The sequence below is a fragment of the Molothrus ater genome, chromosome 9 (assembly GCF_012460135.2).
Source record: "Molothrus ater isolate BHLD 08-10-18 breed brown headed cowbird chromosome 9, BPBGC_Mater_1.1, whole genome shotgun sequence".
Lineage (NCBI taxonomy): Eukaryota > Metazoa > Chordata > Aves > Passeriformes > Icteridae > Molothrus > Molothrus ater.
In genome coordinates this window covers 29914340-29932860 of record NC_050486.2, presented here as the reverse complement: position 1 = coordinate 29932860, position 18521 = coordinate 29914340, and the positions used below count along the sequence as shown (strand labels likewise).

General features: G+C 52.2%; 1 protein-coding gene across 5 annotated transcripts in view; it reads right to left on the bottom strand.

Moving 5' to 3' along the window:
- Positions 1-602: 602 nt before the first annotated feature.
- The window catches only part of PDE4B (phosphodiesterase 4B), a 225156-nt gene continuing 207237 nt past the window's right edge, over positions 603-18521 (bottom strand). For 4 of the 5 annotated variants that reach the window (XM_036387461.2, XM_054515699.1, XM_036387463.2 and 1 more), the window contains 9 exons: positions 12913-13006; positions 9335-9513; positions 8865-8963; positions 8568-8732; positions 8233-8332; positions 7356-7510; positions 7137-7259; positions 5575-5757; positions 603-2627 (listed from right to left, as the gene is read on the bottom strand). In XM_036387461.2, the coding sequence (XP_036243354.1) occupies positions 2262-2627; positions 5575-5757; positions 7137-7259; positions 7356-7510; positions 8233-8332; positions 8568-8732; positions 8865-8963; positions 9335-9513; positions 12913-13006 (1464 nt within the window). In that variant the 3' untranslated portion in view covers positions 603-2261. Of the gene's footprint in view, positions 2628-5574; positions 5758-7136; positions 7260-7355; positions 7511-8232; positions 8333-8567; positions 8733-8864; positions 8964-9334; positions 9514-12912; positions 13007-13717; positions 14138-18521 lie in introns of those variants that run through there. The other variant, XM_036387465.2, reaches the window with a different exon arrangement.

The following is an 18521-nucleotide window of genomic DNA, read 5'->3' as shown; positions in this document are numbered from 1 at the left end:
TTGGAACATGGGGACTCTGGGTTTGGGACATGGAAGGGTTCTGGGTTTAGGGCATGGAAGGTTCTGGGTTTAGGACATTGGAGGTTCTGGGTTTAGGACATTGGAGGTTCTAGGTTTAGGACATTGGAGGTTCTGGGTTTTGGATGTTGGAGGTTGCGGGTTTCAGCCACAGAAGGATTTTGCATTTTGGCAACAGAAAGGTTCCGAGTTTTGGCTGTAGGAAGGTTCTGGGATTGAGCCATGGGAAGTCCTGGGTTTAGGACATGGAGGTTCTGGGTTTCAGCCATTGGAGGGAGGGTTTGGGGTTTTGGCTCCAGGAGGGTTCTGGGTCTCAGCTATGAAAGATTCTGGGGTATGGCCACAGGAGGGTCCTGAGCTTTGGTCAAAGGAAAAGGATTTCAGCTGTGGGAGGCTCTGAATTTCAGCTGGGAAACATCTTGGATTTTGGGTGTGGGAGGTTTTGAATTTTGGCCAAAGGAAGGTTCTGGATTTTAGCCCCAGGAGGGTTCTGGGTTTGGAGGGTGCCATTTTCTGTCCCCTGAGCAGTGGTGACACAGCCCACGCTGTCGTGTTGACAAAAGTCCCCCCCTGAGAGCCGCAGGCTGGGTCATGCTTTCATTTATTCACTTCATATAAAAATCTCTTAAGAATGCGTCTGAACACAATATAGAATACTATAACATACATAGTGTGAAACTTTGGGGAACAATAAAATAACCACCTGGAACAATGCAGTGTTCAACAGACAAACAAACCCATTGATCATGCACAACTGTGCTATTGTCATGAACTAATTAGTCACGAGTTGGACCAAAAAGCTTGAAACATATTTTACAAACTGAGATTGACACCGCTCACGATGCCGGACAAGCTTTGTCAGAGGAAGTTTCACAGCACAATTATTACATCAGTTCACATTTTTGTTTTGTCATAGAGATTCACATTGGGTTGTTCAGAAATTGGAACATTGTGACATTGAAAAGCCGGCCCGGGCGCGGGGAATTCTTTGTTCGGTTCCCCCTCTCTGCGTTCCTGGCAAATTCCCAAATTCGCTGCCCTGGGATGCGGAGTCCCCTCCCCACGGGCGGCTGCCACCCGAATGCCCTTCCTGGGTTGTGTCTGTCTCTTCAGCTATGTTCAGGTTCTTGGACTTTATGCAATACAAAAGGTTACAAGAAAAAAAGGCAACTCTTATTCCGAGTTTTCTACCCCATTAACATCGCCGCCGACAGGCGATGCTAATTCATATAAATTAATAACTTACAAAACATTACAGTATGTACAGTAGGTAATAAATACACTGTTATAAACAGTAATGGAGGTGGTAGAGCTCGAGGCAGTGCAGGAGGAGGAGGATGGTGGACCTAAACCTAGAGAACGTGGACGAGAGGCCAGAGAAACACAAATATCTGAGCGTGCAAATTCCAGGGAGCTGCCGAGGGGGAAGGCATGTCACACACTGCCTTGCCACGCTTACTCAGGGGTGGACTGAGCTGTGCCAGGGAAAAAAAAACCTGCCCTCTGTCCTGCTCACCACAAACCCAAACCCCGGGGAGGAAAAAAATTCCCGCTGTTCCCAGCAAGGGAACGGTGCCCGACGGCACCGAGTGACTCCCAAGGGGTCACCGGGGGGATTAAGAACACACTGAAGGTGCAGTAATGCAAAGCAGAGGGTTTCCCCTTCTGTTTAGTCTGTCAAAGTGATTAACTGCAATAAAGTGACAGGTATTGCCCACGAAAAAAAAGGAAGACTGCTTCTGGTAACAGGAAGAATCCAAAACGTAGCCGTCAATTCCGAAACACCTTGTGTCGCTTTTGAACTACCAAGCTCCGTGTGTTGAATTAAGAGACTCTTGAAAAGACATGAAAGTGTTTACAAAGAAGGCACACAGGTCTGCAGACAGGTGGACAGGTTGGATATGAGTTATTGATCAGTAGTTTCTATCAGTCTAACTGGTATAAACTCCAAAACTAACAGTATAAAATCTCTCAGTTGTGTGTCAGCGCCGCCTCGGCCCGACCCAAGCCAGCTCCAGGACAACGCGGTGCTCTCGGCTGACGAGGCTCAAACCACAACGCAAATCACCCGTGCATTTCCTGAGCAATCACTCCCTACCCCATCTGTAACCCTGACTCCAATCTCAAGTAGCTGGAGGATCTGCCAGCCCCGTGGCAGAGGCTCAGCCCCGGCTGCGGAGGCTGTCGGAGACCGCTCGCAAGCTCCGCAAGTGTTTAAAAGCCACTCCCGCGGGGCCGGGCCATTATGTGTCCACAGGAGATGTGTCTTCTGTCACAATCTCGATGGTGGCCTCCCTCTGGGGCTCCTCCCCCCCGGGCTGGGCCACGCAGAGCGTCTCTGTATTGCTGAAGTAGCCGAGGCTCTCGCCGTCCTTCTCGGGCCCGTCCGAATCCTCCTCCTCCAGCGTCAGTTCAAACTGGAACTTCTCCATCAGGCCCTGGCAGTCCTGGCCCCGCTCCTCCAGGGGAGGGGATGGGCTCTGAGGTATCATGCTCTGGTACCAGTTCCTGTTGTCCTCCAGAGTGTCCAGGATGTCCTGGGCGTCGGGCTGCACCAGGTCAGCCCACGTCTCCCAGAGAGGATGGACGATGTAGTCGATGAATCCCACCTGGAAAACAAAGGGACACACACACTTAGGGCAAGGGAATAACCTGCAAAAGGTGGATGTCTGAAAAGTTCATATTATATTGGTTTTACAAGCAAAACACCAGGAGCAAGTCCCCAAACCAGCACAGCCTAAGGATCACATTATCACACCCAATTATCTGATACCCAGAGCTGCACCCGCACATTGTTGGGTTGGGCTGATGTCTTGTCCAAAACCAAACCTTGGAGGAAGTTTCACTAAAAGCAGGAGCCAGCAGGAAATTCAGGGGACAGAGCCCTGGGCTGATCCCCCAGGGTGGGCAGCGGAAAAGGAGAGGGGGAATCCTGCTCTCTGCCTTGCTCAGGTGAGGCCCCACCTGCAGAGCTGCCCCAGCCCTGGGGACAGCATCAGCAGCACCTGGAGCTGCTGGAGAGAGCCCAGAGGAACCCATGGGGCTGCTGCAGGGCTGGAGCCCCTCTGGAGCCAGGCTGGGACACCTGGGGGTGCTCACCTGGACAGGAGAAGGATCCAGGCAGAGCTCAGAGCCCCTGGCAGGGCCTGAGGGGCTCCAGGAGAGCTGCAGAGGGACTGGGGACAGGGGATGGAGGAATGGCTAGATGGATGCTGGGAAGGAATTGTTCCCTGTGAGGGTGCTGAGACCCTGGAATAGAATTCCCAGATTTGCTGTGCCTGCCCCTGGATCCCTGGCAGTGTCCAAGGCCAGGTTTGGAGCAGCCCGGGACAGTGGAAGTTGTCCCTGCCATGGAGCTGGAACTGGATGGGGCCCTCAGCCCTGAGTCTGCTCCTCTCAGACAGAATTCCCAGGTGACTGGGAACAAGGCTGGTGCATTTATAGCGTTATCCCAAGATTCCCACACGACTGACAGCTGGCAATACTCCAGTGCTCCCAAGGGGAGCAGCCTTTATGGTCTGAAGTTCCAACATTGGGTGCATTTTCCTGTGGGGAGCAGTTTGTGCCTATCCCAAACCTTCCACGATCCTGCACTTTCAACATTCCCATTTTCCTCCTCCCCAAGCAACCCCACGAGAGATTTCCTCCTCGGGAGGAGCGCAGCCAGCGGGGCTGCTCATCCCGGGAATGCTGCCTGGCCCCCGTGGGGTGACGTTGCAGGGCTGGAAAGAGTGAGGGATGCTCAGCCCTTCCGCTGAGCTCAGCCCTGCCGCGCTCCTCTGACTCAGGGAGGAACCGCGTCCAGGATGGAGCCGGCGGAACGGCCAGAAAAGGGATTGGAATTCTTCCCTCTTGGCAGAGCCCGTCCCGCCCCACGGCTTTGTGTGGAGCAGGGAAAAGGCTCTCCCAGGAGCCGGGCTCCAGGAGCAGATGTTTGCTTTGGAAATGGCTCCCGGCTCCCTCAGACACAACAGGATGTCAATAGCACCGTGAGCATCCAATTGGAACGGGCCGGGGAGGCAGCTCCAGCAGAAAGGTGATGAAAAGTTCCTGTTGCACTGGGAAAAAAAGGGTTTGGGATGGTTGGAAGCCAAAATGTCCCAGGGCTCCACGGCGCCGATGGGTAAAAATCAGCACTTGTTAATCATCATTTCTTTAAAATCGTTGTTTCTTTAAAATTGTTGTTTCTTTAAAATCATCGTTTCTTTAAAATCATTGTTTCAGGTCTCCTCTAAAAGCATCCCAAATCATGGAATAATTGGCCACGTGGCTCTGTGCTGAGCCTAAAATATTGAGAGGGCATCTCAAGCTTTGAAATATTTGCATATTATTTTCTAATCTACTCCTTGTTTCCCTCCAGCATGGACACATTGCTTCCCTTTCTGCTTTGCCATTCCATGTTGGCCATCTTGTATAATTCCTGTCTTTTCTGCACAGCAAAAATGTCATTTGGAAACCTCCAGCACGAACACGCCACCTCCCTTTCTCCTTTGCCATTTCATGATGGACATTTTGTGCAATTCCTGTCTTTTTTTGCACAGCACAAATGGCATTTTGAGGCCTCTGGGAAGTGCAGATGTGAAGCAAGGAATGAACTGGAGCTCACATGTGGAGCACATGGGCAAGCCTGGCTGAAGGATTCATTTCTTGTTAGGTTAAGAAACCAAACAGATTTTTCCAACAAAATCACCACGCGGTTGAGTGAATAATTTTGAAAGCACTTGGCCGAGCCCAAGAGGACATTTGGAAATAATTATCATCAATTTTGTTACTTATTCAAGCTGAAAAACCTCAGTGATGACTTGCTGGAGTCATTCAAAAACAACAACCAAGACAGCATTATATAAAGGTTGGAATCTGTTTGGACAAACATAAATTCCTGGTTTCATTCCAGATTATCCAGGAGAAATTTTATGGCCTGTGCTACACAGGTCAGAACAAAATCTGACCTTGAAACCATTTTATGAATCAGAACTAGGGACGAGCCAGTTCATCCCCCCCACAAAAAAAGAGGCAAATCCAGCTCCTTTTAAGTTTTGCAGGGACATAAATGAATATTTCTGGGATTCACCCTGCACAGGGCAGCTCCAGAAGCCTCTAACTCACACTCACTCTAACTGTACACGAGCAGTGCAGAATTGTCCTGGATAACGAGAGACAGCCAGAGTTTTTCAGGGTGCTGAGGGGGATCTCAGGTGGGAGAAGCCCCCAGTCCTGCAGATCAGTGGGGTGAGCAGGGTGTGAGGGCAGGACAGGCTGGTGAGGGTGGGCAGAGCAGAACTGCCCTCTCCAGCCTGGGGAACAAAAGGACCCAAGGCCCTCTGGAAACTGGGACACGAGCAGGGGACGAGGAGATGCCCAGGGGGATGGAGAGGAACTGGAAGAGCCTCCCCAGCCTGTGAGAGCCCCAGGCAGAGCTGGATGTCAGGGTGGATCAGAAGGCACGCTCTGAACCGCTGGCTCCTCTCCCAGTTGTGCTGCAGGAGCAGCTGAGCTCTGTCTGTGCTTTGAAATGCCAAGCTCAGGCAGGGAAAGCTGCAGCTCAGGGCCAGTTACCTGGGATTTTTCCACGGAGGCCGTGTGTTTGTCACACATGGGGCTGATTTCCATGCCTCTCTCCCTCTCCTTGTCTCCCTGCTGGAAGAACTCCTCCATGATCCTGTCTGTCCACTGCCGGTAGAGCTCCAGGGACTTGGTGGGATTACTCAGGTCTGCACAATGCACCATGTTCCGGAGAACCTGCAATTACAGCCACCAGGAAACTCATAGCATCAGCTGCAAAAACAGGAGGGTTTCGGGCTGGATCTGCAGAGCATTGCACCAGAAGAGTCTCTGATTATGAAACAGACCATAAAAACATCAGAAACATTGCATGGCAGCACGTTAAAGAGCTGGAGCTGCTGGAGAGAGCCCAGAGGAGGCCCCGGGGCTGCTGCAGGGCTGGAGCCCCTCTGGAGCCAGGCTGGGACACCTGGGGGTGCTCCCCTGGACAGGAGAAGGATCCAGGCAGAGCTCAGAGCCCCTGGCGACAGGGATGGAGGGACAGGACACAGGGAATGGCTCCCAGTGCCAGAGGGCAGGGCTGGATGGGACATTGGGAATTGGGGATTGTTCCTGGCAGGGTGGGCAGGGCCTGGCACAGGTGCCCAGAGCAGCTGGGGCTGCCCCTGGATCCATGGAATGTCCAAGGCCAGGCTGGACATTGGGGCTGGGAGCACCTGGGACAGTGGAAGGTGTTGGGTGGGATGGAATGAATTTAAAGTCACTCCCAACCCGAACCAGTCTGGAATTCTGTGATTCCCTCTCCACGGATGAGCTGAGCTGCCCCAGCCTCAAAGCCAGACGTGCTCTCTGGTGCTCACACAGCCCAGGCCTCACACCTGGAGCAGCTGTGCAAGTGTCAATGACATCACACAGGTTTGTTTGGGGATCCAGCTGCTTCCCACCATTCAAAATCCACTTCCATGCTCTGAGGGAAAGAGGTGAAATGCTCCCACTTTATGGAATGAGTAATATCCCTTCCATACACGCACAGAACAGGCCTGACTAAGTGGCCACAAGGATTCAGGCAGCACCAGTGTTTGAAATAAAAAATTTACAGAGTTTTCCCAGGAGCCTGCTCTTAAGGAGTTGGTCATCAAAGTGAGAGCAGAGCAGGATGTATCTTGTCTTGCTCACTGCACAACCCTGTTCCAGCACTTTCTGGTCACTTCTGTAAACCAAGGATTAAATTATTGAGGGAACAGACTGTACAGCAGTAACTCCAGCTCACTCTGAGGTGCTTCAGATGTGAAGTTCTGAATGAAATTCTTGCAGTGTTGTAACAGGAGAAACAAATGGGAGAAAGCAGCTAGGAAATCTAGGAGCCCTCAAAACTTGACCAAACAAGAATGTGCCATGTTTGTAGTTCCAAGTGTTAAAAAACCCTAATTCTGGGTTAACACCTAAAAAATAACACCTAAAAAATATGGGACCACCTTGTGCTTCTATTTAGAAGGAAACGACTGCTGAGAATTCAGCTTCTCTAAGTGCTTGATTACAAAGCCACAGCAAAAGCAGGAGTGTGGCCTCCTCGTCCTGGCCACAACACCCAAACCCAGGGAATTTGGCTGCCTCACCTGTATTCTGTCCGTGTAGTTGTCCAGAAGCAGAACTCCTGAACTGGTCACCTTCTTCGTTTCCACCATAGTCTTCAGATCAGCCAACAGACTCATGTGCTTGGACATATCAGTGGCCAACACCTTTCCAGAATGGAGAGAAAAACAGGATTTCAGGAGGGGAAGCCACAAAAAAACCGACCATTTTTGGTTGAGAAGAGGAGGAGGGAGTGGCCATACCATGTCAATCACCATCTTCCTGAGGGTCTGGCGCTGCTTCTTGGTCAGGTTCTGGAAGATGTCACAGTGCTCCTCCTGGAGCAGTTTGAAGCCCACGGCCAGGTGGTGGTTCTCCAGCACGGATTCATCGTTGTACATCAGGGCCAGCTCAGAATCTGGGGAAGGAATGCCAAGTGTGGGACTCCAGGCTGGGAAATGTGGGGTTTCCAACAGCCAGCAGGAGCTTGTTTGGGGCACTGAGAGGTTTTAGTGGGGGGAAGTTTCTTTTCCCATCCCTGGAAGGGTTCAGGGCCAGGCTGGAAGGGGTTTGGAGCAGTCTGGTCCAGGGGAAGGTGTCCCTGTCCATGGGATACTGGATGATTTTAGGAATCTGGGATTCTTTTTAGCTCCATGAGTGCCAGCCCCAGCACTCCACAGCCTTTGCTCAGTCCCAGTGACAAAATAATGCTCAGTTGACTCAGTTACAAGTCACTGGCAACAGAATCCTGCAAAAATCCTTCCCAAAACACAACAATCCCCATATTTTGGAATCCAGATCCGTGCTCAGCCTGTGGCAGAACACAACACAAAGGCCGATATTTGGCTTTCTGGTTGTCAATAGCAATAGGATTATTTCTCTTATCTTAATGGTAAAGTTTGCACTCAGGGCTGGCAGAATTATTATGTGCTAGCAAGTAGTAAATATTGACTTTACAAATTGTGCTACAATGGTTCCCTTTGTCAGGCATTGCATTTTAATTCCTGCTCAAGCCCAAAATGTCTCAGTCCTCTACTGCATGAGAGGGCATCACAGCCTGCAAGCTGTCATCTGTGGCAGGTAAAAAGCATTCCCATTGCTTTCAGGGTGGAATTCGGAGAGATTCAGAACAAAACTCACTTGTGTTAATCAGGAATTGATTGGAGACCCCGGGGTGATCCACATCATGGATTGCAGCTGCAAAAATGGCAGCGAGGATTTCCAGATCCGTGAAGACAGCCTAGGATGGAGCAACAGGAGCCTGTCAGAGGGGTTTTACCTCTCAGCAGCTGGGGAAGCTGATTGAGGGGAACAAATTGTGCTGTTTCAATTGGTTTTCTGGGACAAGGCCCTGCGGGAAGGTGAAACAGAGATCCCACATGCCGAGATTTCCTAAGGATGGGGGCGAAGGGAGCGCCCGGAAGAGCCACCAGTGCCCACCCCACGTTGAAAGGCGAGCCAAGCAGGGCACTCACATCCAGGGCAGGGGTGGAGAGCAGCACATGGGTGGACTGGGCCACATCAGCAGCGTGCAGGCTGTTGTGGTAGGCCACGTCTGAGTGGTAGTGGTCCTCCAGGGTCATCATGTACGTCACGAACGTGTCCGACGAGATCTTGAAGGTTTTCAGCAGGTCCCGCTCCTGAGGGAGCAGAGCACAAACACACCCAGCTGAGTGGCAGCTCAGGCTGGAGCAGGCAGGGAAGCAGAGGGGAGCTGGACAGGAGAAAAGGGCTGGAAGCAGCAGGGAAGCCTGCCCTGCAGGAACACCCACCTGGAATATGGCGTACATGATGCAGGTGAGCGGCCGGTTGTGGGAGTACCTGGCCACGTTGAAGATGTTGAGGCCCCACTTATTCAGGTCTTCCAGCTCCTTCGGAGAGCACCAAAAAAAATAATGGTTTGAATGGTTTTCCTGGCAATTCTGCATTTCCCCAAAAAGTTCACAACTATGCAAATGTAATGGTGATTTGAATTATGTAAGTGCTGAACGTGTGAGGTTAACGAACACAGAGTAACTGTGAAGGGCTGATTTGTGTTTCATAATTGCTCTCCTCAGCCTGCACCACCTTTTTTCCTTTTTATTTTAGGGCTACTTTCATGTATTTTTAAATATAAAACATGCTCTTGAGGCTACCATTAATTACAGCATTTCTAATGGCCACGTCACTTCAGGGATACTAATTCCAAGGAAAGGAACAATCCATTTCCAGGTGCTCCCAGAAGAGCAGGAATCTCCCCTACCTTGGCCAGGTGATCTTCCTTCTCTGTCTTCACCCCAAACCGTGAGATGCTGGTGTTGTTCAAGCTCGAGCTGTGCATTAGTTTCTTCACCCCGCTGATCTGTGTCATGAGCTGCTGTTTTTTCTTCTTCTCCCTGTCCTTCTGGGTGGGAGAAGGGATCTCCACATCGTTCTGTTTGTCTGCAACAGAGCAGGGGGAAATGAGTCAGCACAACGTGAGCTCCCAGCACATCCCCCAGAATCAGCCCTCGAGCTGCTGCCTCTGCTCCCCACTTCAACCCCAGGGGGTTTTCTCATTTTGGGATCCAAAAATTAAAAAAAAAAAAAAAAAAGAAAATCCAGTCACAAAAGCTCTGGTTGCTCTCTTGTAGCCACTGTGTGGTTTGGGGACACTGGACATGTCCAGGGATGTCTCTCTGTGCATGGATGTGGCACTTGGGGACATGGATTAGTGCTGGGAATGGTTGGACCCCATGATCTCCAACCTAAATGCTTCTGTGATTTTTCCATGCCTGAAAGGCACCAGGTTCTCCTTGGGGATAAACCACAATTAATTTTAATCCCTATTTGCAGGAAAATAAAAGATATGTTCAAACAACACATTTTTTTCCTGAATAAGGTAAAACCACATCTATTTTCCCTACTTTCACTTTTTAGGGTGAATATATCCCCTTCTCTTAAAACCAATAACAAATGGGTGTCGCTGATTCATTAAAGATTTTTCCCTTACAAATATCTATGGAATAACATTCAAAGCACAGGCTGAATTTCCATTGCCATCCTCAGGGATAATCACAGTTTTATTGCACATGAAGAGGGCCCAAACCTGGCTGTGGAGATGTATTTAGCAAATAAATAAATCTTAAAACCACGTGATATTCACTGCCCTACAGCTGATTTATAAAAGCACAGATCCAGTGGCTCATGACTGCCATCCAAACCATTTCTCATGGATTGTACCCCAACCTCTGAGCACCTTGAGGAGCTCCAGAGGGATGAGGCCTCCAGACAGGACTGACTTTTGCCTGGGTTTAATGAAACCCCTGTGAAACCCCAGCAGCAGCAGCAGCAGCAGCAGCAATTAGGAAAGGAGCCATTATTCACAGTACAGCCGGGCTGACATCAGAGGGTGTTCCCTCGATTTTGCTGAACCACCGAAGGACTTTCCTCCCCATAATCTCCTTAGCAGTGACTAAGGCAGCATCAAATGGCCACTCTGGAGCAGAAATCCCTGATTTGTGGCATCAGTGTCCCCGCGGGGGTGGCAGTGGCACTCGGGAGGAGCTGTGACCCACGGGCAGTGGGATGGTCCCTCTGAGTGCCGGAGCCTCTGCTGCTCCTCTCTGACCTCCCCAGCCCTGTCCTTGCTGGGAATGCAGGGCTGACTCCCTGCTCCTTCTTGGAGCCTTCCCAGACCATTTCATCACGGAATTACAGAACGAGTTGGGATGGGAGGGAGCTTAAGGATCCTCTGGTTCCACCTGTGCCAGGGCAGGGACACCTCCACTGTCCCAGGCTCTCCAGCCTGGCCCTGGGCACTGCCAGGGGTGTTGGGCACCCTGTGCCAGGGCCTCATCCCATCCACAGGGAGGAATTCCTGCCCAACATCCCATCCAGCCCTGCCCTCTGGCAGTGGGCAGACATTCCCTGTGTCCTGTCCCTCCTTGCCCTGATAAAATCAAAAGGTTGAATGAAGTCACATGATCTGGGTTTAATATCTCTGAATTATCCCCACCTTTGGAGGTAAATTAGTGTCCTACCCACACATTTCTTTTTGTTTGTTCAACCTCCTCACTTGCAGACTCCTGTTATTTTGGGTGTACATTTAATTTAATTAAATTTTAGGAAGGAAAAAACTAATTTATAAAACCCATACCAGCACGACTTCCTGAAACAATCCTTTTAAAAGCTTCTCTCATTTTTCTTTTGCAGATGAGCAATCAGGCTGCAATCTGGCCCAATCTGGAGAGCCCGTCCCCCTCAGCAGTGCCAGGCCCTGAGTGGCCTCACAGGGGGATGTCACTGTCACCAGGCACAGGAATGGACAGAGCCTCGTCCAGCCCTGCCAGGGGACATGGAGCTGCCTCAGCATGGGATAGCAGGAATTCAGACCTGGAGCTGCAGGAATTCAGACCTGGAGCTGCTGGAGAGAGCCCAGAGGAGCCCATGGGGCTGCTGCAGGGCTGGAGCCCCTCTGGAGCCAGGCTGGGACACCTGGGGGTGCTCACCTCGACAGGAGAAGGATCCAGGCAGAGCTCAGAGCCCCTGGCAGGGCCTGGAGGGGCTCCAGGAGAGCTGCAGAGGGACTGGGGACAAGGGCTGGAGGGACAGGACACAGGGAATGGATTTAAGGTGGAAATGGGAAGGTTTAGATGGGATATTGGGAAGAAATTCCCGGCTGGGAGGGTGGGCAGGCCCTGGAATATAATTTGCCCCTGGATCTCTGGAAGTGTCCAAGGCCAGGTTGGATGGGGCTTGGAGGAAGGACAGTGGAAGGTGTCCCTGCCTTGGCAGTGAATGATCCTTATGGTTCTTCCCACCCCAAACCAGTCTGGAATCCCATGAATAAAACAACCCCAGCAGCAGCTCTGGCTCATCAGTCCCTGCTGGGATTCAGGCTCCGTTAACCTGAGCGTTTGTGGGGTTTAGTTTTGGTTGCCACATTGGCAATTCCTGCTCCACACTCACGTGGCTGCTGGGCAGAGCTGCCCACCAGCCAAATCCCTGGATTAGCCCCTTTGTGCATCCCAATCCAGCCCCATTCCCTGCTCGAGTTCACGCTCTGGGTTCAGCTGAGCAATAAAATCAATGCATCCCCACAAAGCAGCTCCCAACTTCCATGGATTATTAATGCTGTCGAGTGCCCTAAATGCAGGCAGCAGTTCCAGCTGCAGCTGGATATTGGAATCACTTTAAAACCCTTAATGGGAATAATTATGTGTCACACAGGGAACGCATTCCGGCCGTTCCAGCCTCGGGGCATGAGTCCCCAGCACCCACAGCACTCAGCCTTTGGAGCTGCTGGATTCAGGGATGTCCATAAATATGAGGCTCCTCATTTTAGAAGCAAATGGTCACAAATCCTGAAGCTGCTTCCTGAGAAAATCCCATTTGTCCTAATAAACGTTGACAAAGAGGAGTCATTCATGTATGTGGAGCTTTGAGCTCACACAGAATGAATGAAATGCAAAATATTCCCTCTTTTTTCTGACCTCTTGTGCCAAATGAGCAGATTTACACAAAGGAACGGATAAGATTTTGAGGATGATTTAATCTGAGCCTCATCTCCGAGGGGAAGGTGCAGCTGAAGGAGGCAGTGGCTGCAGCTGGCCCTGGGTGACTTTGTCCTTTCCATAAGGTCACCACAAAACCCCAGCGTTGCATAAGGCAGCCACCACCAGCAGCCTCCCAAAACCTACCGAGGCTCGGGAAGGAATTCCTCCCATCCAAACACCACTCTCCCCCTCCCTGCAGCCCTTTGAAAGCGAAAACCCAAAGAGGGAAGCTGTGAATGGGGGCAATGGGGCTGCCCTTAACCCTTGCCCAGCCCCAGACACCAGCTGGGGACGCATTCCTTACCCAGGAAGGTGTTGGAAATGTACTCGGACACTTGGTTGCCGGAGCGGCTCATCTCGGACAGGTGGGTGAGCTCCCGGTTCAGCATCCTCTTGAACTGCGAGGGGGAGAGCACAGGAAAATGGCATTTTTATGGAATCCTCTCCCAGACCCGCGTTAGCACGGGAGACTCCCCCAGCAGGCAGAATTCCGGGGATATTTGGGATGGAGTCGGCGACAGATGGTTTCATTTCCACCCTGCTCGGCATCTCCGTGACTGGGTATTTCTTTTCAGCCCACGGAATAAATTTTCCTCTAAAGATGCTCATTAGTTGCTACCGTCACAAACGAGGAGAGAACGTTTCACACAAACCTCTCTGAAAGCTCAGATTTTTATCTCAGGTTGAGATTCCCCATCCCTAAACCTTCTTTTGTTCTGGATTTTCTAAATTTGCTCCATTTTGTATTAAAAGGCTGCATATCCAGAGGAGAAATATGCCCTAAATCTGAAGATCATACAGCAAAATGTGGGATTCAGGCATGATTCCCTTGGATATTCATGCTGTGATCCTGCTGATTTTATAATCCAACATTTTCACTGCTGCATCATTTTAACCTGCAACACCGAATTCCCCCAAAAAAATGACATCCATGGACTCTGCATGCACACTACACACATGATTAGCCAAAACACACAGAAATCAGCATTTTTAAAGCATATTTTCCTCACAGAGGCTTTCTCAGAGCAATACAGCACAAAAAAAAAAAGAAAAAAAAAAGCAGCCGTTAATAATTCGGTAATTAGCAATCCTTCAGGAATTAAACCCACCTTAATGTAACCCCAAGACACAGATAACAAATAATTGGCTTCAGGCATTTTGGAAAGCTCCTGGCAAGCCAGCACAAATCCTCCCGGAGAAATCGCCGCTCCGACGGGAGAGGAGCCTTTCCCAGTCCCAAAAATTCAGCGTTCATCCGAGGCAGAGATCCCGCAGGCAGCGGCAGCCGCTAATCCCAGCCTAAGCCGAGGCTGGCGGCGCATCCTCCGGGCTGCCCGTGGGTGGATGCGCCCGCCCGGCAGCGAGGGCTGGGATCCGGGAATGCACAAAGGAGCGGGGATGGAGGGATGGATGGATGGAGGGATGGATGGAGGGATGGATGGGCACGGGGATCCGGGATGGTGCTGCTCGCTCAGCTCCTGGAGGGGCTCCCCGCTCCGCAGGAGCCCGGCTCAGCTGAGCCGCGCCTGGGAGGGGATGCTGCTTTAGCCAGCCCCGCTAACACAGCCATGTTTTATGGGAAAATTAAAATGGAGGAAGCTCCGGGAATATTTAAATAAAGGAAAAAGCAAGCAGCAGTCTCCTCTCCATTCCTGCTTTGCTTTAATCCTATTCCCTACAGGGACTTTCAAAACATTCCCAGCTGGATTTTTAAAAGCGTTTTTCACATTTTCAGTGTGATTGGGTTTTTCCTCCTCTGTGGTAAAGGGCAAAATGCAGCAACGCAGCAAAATGACCCTTTACAGACTGAAATAGCCTTCAGATAAGGGTATAAAAAATAACCACCTTAAATCTGTAACTGCAATTCATAAATTCATACATTCATTCTTAAAAGCATGCATCTGTCGTGTTTCTGCCCAAGGCAGGGGGAGGAACGAGATGAGCTTTAAGGTCCTTCCCAACCCCAGCCATTCTGTGATTCACAATCCAGATTTCAATATTTAATCAGTTCTGCAGTTTTTGTTTCAAACACCCAAGCAATGCCTTCAGGAGGAAGCTGGAGCCGTCCTTGACACGGAACCCAGAGAAAATCCCCTTGTGCTGCGCTCCCAGCACGGGATCAGCGGGATGTGCAGCTCTCCCGCTGCTCAGGACGTCCTTGGCGCGATTGTGCTGGGAATGCAGCACATGCCAGAGGCCAGGATTCCCAAAATAAAAGGGCCATCTTTGCTGTGAAAGCTTCTCCCGTCTCCAGCTGCCTCCCCAGCCCCTCCTGGGGTGGTGGCACGAGGCTGCCCCGCGTGCTGAGGCACACGTGAGGCGTGGGCACAGCCCAAAATCCTGGTCCTGCTCCCTCTGACAGCCCAGGCTGGGCAAGGCACAGCTCCAGAACCTCCAGATGGGATTCCAGCCCAACCTTTGGCCATGTGGAGCAGAGGAAGATGTGACCCATCTGCTCCTCTCCTGAAATGCAGGATTGGCAGAGGTGGGAAGCTGACGGCACCTCCCTTTCACCTGTGCAGCCCAAAGGTGAGGTGTGACCTGCTGGGACAATGCCACCTCTGTCCCTGCTGTCCCCTCCCACAGCAGCCTGCCAGTGCCACAGAAACAGGGAATGCTGGAATGGCTTGGGTTGGAAAGAGCCTTAAATCCCACCCAGTGCCACCCCTGCCATGGCAGGGACACCTCCCACTGTCCCAGGGGGCTCCAGCCTGGCCTTGGGCACTGCCAGGGATGCAGGGGCAGCCCCAGCTGCTCTGGGCACCTGTGCCAGGGCCTGCCCACCCTCCCAGCCAGGAATTCCTTCCCAATATCCCATCCAATCCCACTCTCACCATCACACTGTGAGACCTCACATCCCAGGTAAAACAAGCAGCTTAAATCCTGTCCCATGGGATACAGGAAGGAGAGGGATGTGGAGGTTGGCATCCCATGGGATATGGACAGAAATGGGATGTGGAGGTTGGCATCCCATGAATACAGGAAGGATTGGGATGTGAAGGGTTCTGGCTGCCCAGGAACACACCCCACAGCACTGTGCCATGGATTTTGTCCCACAGGGTCCCCACTCCACCTCCTGCCAAGCACGAGGGACAAAACCCTTTTGAAGCTGGCCCGAAAAGGCTCGGGGAAGAGCAGGAGGGGCAGCAGGGGTGGGAGCTGGGGCAGGAAGGAGCCCTGACCCCATCTCTCCTGCCAGTGACGTCCGAGCAGGGCAGCAGCGGCAGCAGCATCGGGACACGTGAGCCCTCCCTGCCACAGCCTGACAGCCCAGCATGTGCTGCAACATTTCCCTGCAGCCCGGCCCCCATCGGCACCAGGAAATCGCCGTCAGCAGATGATGATCACACGAACCACCTCTCATCTCTGGGGTTTCCTCACAATGGCCCCTTTCAGGCCAACGAGCCCGAGCGCTGCTGGACAAACAGCTGATAAAAATGTCTTTACCTCACAAGTGGCCTCACAGAGCACAAAGGGCGGCCGCTGCCTTCCCACAGAGGCACACAGTAATTAAGTGGCCGCCACAAGGTCACCCGAGGCATCTGCAGCAGGGAAAAATCCTCGGGATTCTCGTATCCCATCTGGAAGCAGGAATCTGCCCCCCACAGCCTTAATCTCCCTCACTTTTCCAGCCCTTTAATCAGCAGCGTTTATAAACACGGGCAGCAGAACCACAGCACAGTGAGGGTCAAACCCAGCTCAGCTTCCCGGAGCTCTGGGAATTCCCACAGGATTTGCAAACTTTATTGGGATTTATTATCACCCCAGCGATGCTGGCACCTAAGCAGGATTTACTTTATCACATCCCCCCCTTCCAAAACCGCCGGGGCAGCCCGGCTGTTCCGCTGCTCGTGGCGGGTTTTTGGGATTTCTCCCCGATGCCGGGAGCGGCGCTGCTTCCCGGGAATGGCTCCGCATGGAGCAGGCAGGCCGTTGCCCCTGCAGGGATCAGTGCCTCGTGTCATGTGCGACCTCCCCGGAGCAATCCCCACCTTAAATCCGTGCGACAGCCACGGGGAAAACAAACAGATTGCAGGGAGCGAGGAGAAAATTCCAACTGGAGCAAACCCGGGGATCGGGGCTTTGGAGAGCGCCGCCCGCAATTACGGTACCGCGGCAGCACGCGGTAATTACGGTAATGCCCATTGCGGCACGGGGTCGCGCCGCTGTTTTCATCAATTTTCCTAATTAATAATCATCCCCGCGCCTCTTCCAAAGGAAGTTAGCACTGATAAACTCACCAAGAGATGGGAATTAGGAGTGTAGGGATGAGGAGGGGATGCTCACCCCAAATCCGGGGGGTTTCCTTAAATAGGAGAAAATCAGGAAAAGCTCAGTTGCTCCCTTCCCTCCACCCCAAACTCCGGCCACAGGACCATGCAATTAACACCTTTAACCGATGGGAGGAATGCAGCTAACACCAATAAGATGAAGCCCAGGTGCCATTTTCCATATCCAAGGGCACAGCGAACATTCCCAACTGGAATGGTCTGGAAGCACCCAGAGCCCCAGCATCGTGTGGAGCTTTCCTGTTTTCCCTGCTCTGAAGCAACTGCAGAACTCATCTGCACCAAATTAAGTCTCCCAGAACTGAATCACTCTTGGATTACCAGCAGTGACCCTACTCCATGCATCCTCTGCTCCAGGGAATCACAGCTCCCTCCCAGCCCTGCGTGCGGGTGGGAATTTCCCTGATTTCCAGTGGCAAAGTTCACTCCCAGCTCCCTCCTGCTGCCCACAGCAAACCCTCCCTGCTCAGGGCTCCTCCCCACCTGAAGTCCTTTGCTGAGCTCTGGTTCCAGGCACAGAAATCCTGGGAGAGGGGTCCTGGCAGGGTGGTGACGTTGGCACCAAGGGCATGGAGCCACTCGGCAGCTGCCCTGTCACCCCTTCCTAACCAGATGTGCTCCATTTTTATGCAGAGGAAGAAAAAATGGCCTAATTTATGATTGAATTTGACAGATCGAGGGGGCCAACCATGCTGGGGGGTTCAGGGTGACCCTACCATGACCTTCCAGGGCCTGAAGGGGCTCCAGGAGAGCTGGAGAGGGACTGGGACAAGGCCTGGAGGGACAGGACACAGGGAATGGCTGGAAGCTGAAAGTGGGAAGAGTTAGGTGGATATTGGGAAGGGATTCCTGGCTGGGAGGGTGGGCAGGCCCTGGGATGGGATTCCCAGAGCAGCTGAGGCTGCCCCTGGATCCCTGGCAGTGCCCAAGGCCAGGCTGGACACTGGGGCTGGAGCAGCCTGGGACGGTGGGATGAGATGGGCTTTGAGACTCCTCCCAACCCAAACCAGTCTGGGATTCCGTGATATGACCCCGATGGGGACTGGGAAAACCCCACTGATGATTTAGTGTGGAAATTCCCACTTTTTCTGGCTCTTTATGGAAAGAACAACTCTGTTCCCCTGCTGAGGAGGGCCCTGAAGAAGCACCCAGAGCCCAGCCAGTCCCACAGCGACTCCAGGGATGGATCCTGCTGCAATTCCTGCTCCTGTCCCCTCTGGAGTTTGGAGAGGTGCTCCTGGCGCAGCACAGAGAGAAGAATAAAGACAGGAGCGGGGATCTGCTGCTGATGGAAATCCTTTGAAGTCGATCTAGCCCGGCTGGGGCTCCCCGAGGCCAGGAGTCCTTATGCAAAGAGGCCGCTTAAACGCAGCCGGAGCCGTCCGCAGGAGCTGAGGGCGATTTGCAGATAAAAGAGCGGCTCGGATGCAGGAGAGGCTCTGCAGAGAGGGATCCTGCCCCGCACTTTGAAGGAGGAATCTCGCTGCGCATCTCCAGTGTTTACAAACTCTGTTCCCGACCCACCCTTGTGACGCAGAGCTCCCATGCCCGAGACATCCCCAGAACAAAAGGGTTCGTGGGCTCAGGGTGACTTTCGCTGAGGCAGCCGGGCTGAACCCTCCCC